Consider the following 2,500-nt stretch of genomic DNA (forward strand, 5'->3'; position numbering starts at 1 on the left):
AGAGAGAGAAAGTGAAAGAAAGAAATAGAAAGACAGAGAAAAAAAGAGAGAGAGAGAAAGATATGCACGGTGTAAAGGTGTATACGAATGCATACTTTTCTGTCAAGTCAATCATTTATTTACTATCCCATATTACTTTCCATTCATTAATTTATCCTTATCTATCTCCTTTTGACTTTATTTCGAGGAGACTCTTCCCCTCACCCCACGCTCCCCGCTCCTTCCAGGTTGGCGATCGTGAGCAGTTCGAGCGCGCCTTCTCCGGTGCCGTGATCCACGACATGTTCAACTGGCTCTGCGTCCTGGTCCTCTTACCTCTCGAAGTGACCACCGGCTACCTGTACCACCTCACGCGGGTCATCCTCAGCCAAATGACCCTCGAGCACAACAACATGAAGGTGGAAATTCTGTCTCGCATCACAAAGCCCTTCACTAATAGGATCGTCCAGGTGAGTGGGTTCGAAGCGGTTGTGATGAGATGACTATGAACGTTGATAGGGTTGAGAGGATTCGAAAATTGGTCATGTGCAACGCGCCTAGCAACAATTACTTAACGGGTTGTAATTAACGCTTCCTAATTCATTAATGAGTCTTTGGTTTAAGATACACACCGACATACAGTCTTTGAATTTAAATACAAAATGAAATACAGTTTTTGAATATCGACACAAATTAACATACAGCCTTTGGAATCAGACTTAAATACAGCCTTTGAAATCAGACTTAAATACAGCCTTTGAAATCAGACTTAAATACAGCCTTTGGATTTGAATACAATCTGACCTACAACCTTTCTCTCTGTAGCTGGACAAGAAGGTACTGACCGGCTGGACGATGAATGACCCTGCCTACGAGAACGCCACACTTCTACGTCGACTGTGCCCCCAAACGTCGCCTGGAAATACCTCAGAGCTTGTCACGTGTACGTTCATTGCTGTATGTTTGCGAGCTTTTGATGCAGATACAAACATGGAAGTCGTCATCTTCTCTCTTCGCTCTTCGCTCTTTTCACTTCTCCCTTCTTTCTTCTGTCTTCTCTGTTCTATGTCCTGTTTTCTCCTTTCTCTCTTCTCTCTACAACCTTGTTTCTCTTCTATTTATCTCTCATACTTTCTCTCTCTCTCTCTCTCTCTCTCTCTCTCTATCTATCTATCTATCTATCTATCTATCTATCTATCTATCTATCTATCTATATCTATCTCTCTCTCTCTCTCTCTCTCTCTCTCTCTCTCTCTCTCTCTCTCTCTCTCTCTCTCTCTCTCTCTCTCTCTCTCTCTCTCTCTCTCTCTCATTCTCACTCTCACTCTCACTCTCACTCTCACTCTCACTCACTCTCTCTCTCTCTCTCTCTCTCTCTCTCTCTCTCTCTCTCTCTCTCTCTCTCTCTCTCTCTCTCTCTCTCTCTCTCTCTCTCTCTCTCTCTCTCTCTCTCTCTCTCTCTCTCTCTCTCTCTCTCTCTCTCTCTCTCTCTCTCTCTCTCTCTCTCTCTCTCTCTCTCCCTCTCTCCCTCTCTTTCCTTCTCTCTCTCTCTCTCTATCTCTCTCTCTCTCTCTCTCTCTCTCTCTCTCTCTCTCTCTCTCTCTCTCTCTCTCTCTCTCTCTCTCTCTCTCTCTCTCTCTCTCTTCTCTCTCTCTCTCTCTCTCTCTCTCTCTCTCTCTCTCTCTCTCTCTCTCTCTCTCTCTCTCTCTCTCTCTCTCTCTCTCTCTCTCTCTCTCTCTCTCTCTCTCTCTCTCTCTCTCTCTCTCTCTCTCTCTCTCTCTCTCTCTTCGTCTGTATTTCCGTCTGTCTCTCTACCTCCCTCTCTGTCTCTCTATTTGTCTATTCATCTCTATCTGAATTTCTTGCCTCTTCTTTTACCTTGAATATAGAGATGAAAATGCAGTGATCACAATAGAAAATGCAACAACAAATAGAATAATAAATATCACTGTTATTGTGATTGTTATTGTATTCGACTTATCTGCAGTTTATCAAAAGGTTTAATATCTAGGCGACTTCATTAATGCGTTCATTATCTTAGTGGGGATTAATTAAGCAAATCTGTTTGTTTCCTCTTCCTCCTCCCATCAAAATAACATTAACTTAATATTAACCAAGCTTCTCTCAAGAAGCTGTCGCCTAAATTACATGACTTAATCATAGACAAAGCCCCCCCCCCCTCCCCCGCATAACTCGAAAGGTTCCCATGTATGACTCGCGAACACAACCCCCCCCCCCCCCCTGCATGACTCATGACTCTTATTCCCCAACAGGCAGCAACCTGGCAGCTCACCTTCCCTTTCCCGACAACGGCGTGGGCGTCTTCCTCCTCATCTCATCACTCCTCATGCTGTGCGTGTGTCTCATCCTCATTGTGAAGATTCTCGGCTCGCTACTGAAAGGTCGGTCCGGAGATGAGTGAGGAGTGAGGAATGTATGGGTGTGTGAGTGAGTGTGAGTCAGGTTGGATGGAGGGGGATGGTGTGTGTGTGGGAGGGGGAGGGGAGGGGTTGTGGGTGTG

The 2,500-nt window shown here is 45.0% G+C and overlaps 1 protein-coding gene across 1 annotated transcript in view; it reads left to right on the top strand.

Moving 5' to 3' along the window:
- Window positions 1-2,500, top strand: part of LOC125033012 (sodium-dependent phosphate transport protein 2A-like) — a 17,338-nt gene that overhangs the window by 13,331 nt on the left and 1,507 nt on the right. The window contains exons 6-8 of the mRNA XM_047624463.1: window positions 228-449; window positions 805-922; window positions 2,253-2,381. Of these exons, the coding sequence (XP_047480419.1) occupies window positions 228-449; window positions 805-922; window positions 2,253-2,381 (469 nt within the window). The remainder of the gene's footprint in view (window positions 1-227; window positions 450-804; window positions 923-2,252; window positions 2,382-2,500) is intronic.

Source organism: Penaeus chinensis, chromosome 15 (genome assembly GCF_019202785.1).
Source record: "Penaeus chinensis breed Huanghai No. 1 chromosome 15, ASM1920278v2, whole genome shotgun sequence".
Lineage (NCBI taxonomy): Eukaryota > Metazoa > Arthropoda > Malacostraca > Decapoda > Penaeidae > Penaeus > Penaeus chinensis.